The sequence below is a fragment of the Rhizophagus irregularis genome, chromosome 31 (assembly GCF_026210795.1).
Source record: "Rhizophagus irregularis chromosome 31, complete sequence".
Classification (NCBI taxonomy): domain Eukaryota; kingdom Fungi; phylum Glomeromycota; class Glomeromycetes; order Glomerales; family Glomeraceae; genus Rhizophagus; species Rhizophagus irregularis.
Window position 1 is genome coordinate 6,013 of NC_089459.1, and position 2,146 is coordinate 8,158.

A 2,146-nucleotide genomic window follows, 5' to 3' on the forward strand; every position below is an offset into this window, starting at 1 on the left:
ATTTTTTTAATTTCAGAAATTAATCTAGTGATTAGATTTCGATGTATTTTATACCATTAGAACCGTCTCATCAAGACGAATCGAATGGCGGTAAGATCGTCTCTCTAGGATCAATATTGGCAGAGTTATTACACAAAAACCATTAATATTTTTTTAATTTCAGAAATTAATCTAGTGATTGGATTTCGATGTATTTTATACCATTAGAACCGTCTCATCAAGACGAATCGAATGGCGGTAAGATCATCTCTCTACGATTAATATTGGCGGAGTTATGATACAATAAAGTTTTGAGTATAATTTTAGCTAAAATTATGTTAATTTTTGGCCGGAATTATGATATACTAATATAAGAAATTTTTTATATAGTCACATTTCTTTATAATCACCAAATATGGACTGTCCCAAATGTGTGACTATAAAGAGAGTTGACTATACAGGATTCACATATATGTAGATGCCATCTCATCCTCTACAAGTGCATTTGCCACATTCTGGAACCTTCCATAATTATCCCTGACTATAAATACACTTAGATACATGTTGTATTTGTTAGTTTTGCATGTATTGTTATTCAATAATACATCATGAAAATGGTGATACAAGTCCTGCTGCTCAGATGACATCCAAAAAATGCCCGATAAACGACGTTTATTACCAGAATGACGAATGAACATTTTCCAATTCAGATCCTCAGTCAATTTTTCAAAAAGACTATTAAGAAATGAACCAGAGTCTGGAGATTCATCTTTACAATTTTCACGTAGCTTATAGATTGAATTATAGACATCTTGCTTATGAAAAACATGATATGGATGTTTTTTCTTAAGAATCTCTAATTGTATAATCGGGCGCAACCTTGCAATCTGTAAAAAATCTCAAATCCTGTACCACGTCATCACAACCGACAATATCTTGCATTAAAATGAGCAATCTCAGTGGATTTAATTCATGATTACGTACATCTACTAATGTTGTACATCTTATTTGTCGTCGTTTTGGTGAATTTCCAAGCGCAACGCCACTCACATCCTGTTTTGTTAGAGTCTCGCACATGATGTTCATTCTGATCAATTTTCTTACGTGCCTCATAATTACCACTTAGAGAACAACGAAATGATTTGCAATGGGTAATAGTATGATCATTTAAGTCTTTATCATTTCGATAAACCTGATAACCAAAGCCTCTTTCTAGGCAATATTCATGTATAAATCTATCAACAGATTCCCAGTCATCAAAACTATTTCCAATAGTGAGATTATACTGATAAGTAGAATAATCAGAAGTGCTTGTATCATTAGATAAAGGTTCAGATAGTTCTATAGATTCTATTGCATTAGATAGAGGTTCTACGACAGAAAAATTATTGTTTAGAGGTATACTAGTATCTTCAACGTAAAAATAACTATTAGGAGGTATAGTAATATTCTCTAACTCAACAGAAAAATAACTATTAGGAGGAGTAATATTCTCTAACTCACTACTATTACTTTCGGAAAAAGGTGTATAAAAGGTATCTTCGCTATCTTTAGGAAAATTTATGTAGGATTTTCAGTCTAATTCCATTATGGTAAAGAATTTGCAAGGATAAGCGATACTGCATTAATTATCACATCTTTATAAACGAAAATAGTTTAGTAAGACAAACATTTATTTGAAAGTGTTTGTATGACATACAAATAGGGTGAAAATCACCCGAGGTGAAATGAAATTTAAAAATAATTAAATTCACCTCGGGTGAAAAAAAATTTAAAATCACCCGGTGGTGAATTTTAAATTAATTCTTATTTTATTGTAATTATATTGTTTTATATAATTTATATAATCTGATCAAATTTCGATCAGGTAAGGTCAGATCAGATCAGCAATCACATGTCAGCCACTTTTTTTTTGCCATGGCTAAGATACTAGTTTATTTATCTGTGACAAAATTTAGGTGATGAAAGATAAAATAAAATGGCACAGGAACAAGTAATTGCATGCAATTTATTCTCAAACTTTTCTGTATATACTCAAAGTTTGAACTTTATATACATCAGGAAATTTGTTTTGGCGTAATTTAGTGTAATATTTCGAAGGTGGTGTAAAATTTCGAAATATTACACTAAAAACGTAATATTACAAAAGTTTACGCTCTTAAATTTG

At 30.7% G+C, this 2,146-nt stretch overlaps 1 protein-coding gene across 1 annotated transcript; it reads right to left on the reverse strand.

Moving 5' to 3' along the window:
* Positions 1-825: 825 nt before the first annotated feature.
* OCT59_022104 (uncharacterized protein) lies at positions 826-1,604 on the reverse strand (the record flags this gene model as incomplete). The annotated part of the gene is made up of 3 exons (XM_066144602.1): positions 826-968; positions 1,030-1,523; positions 1,600-1,604. The coding sequence occupies 3 exons, from the start codon at positions 1,602-1,604 to the stop codon at positions 826-828; spliced, it is 642 nt and encodes a 213-aa protein (XP_066006046.1).
* Positions 1,605-2,146: the final 542 nt, after the last annotated feature.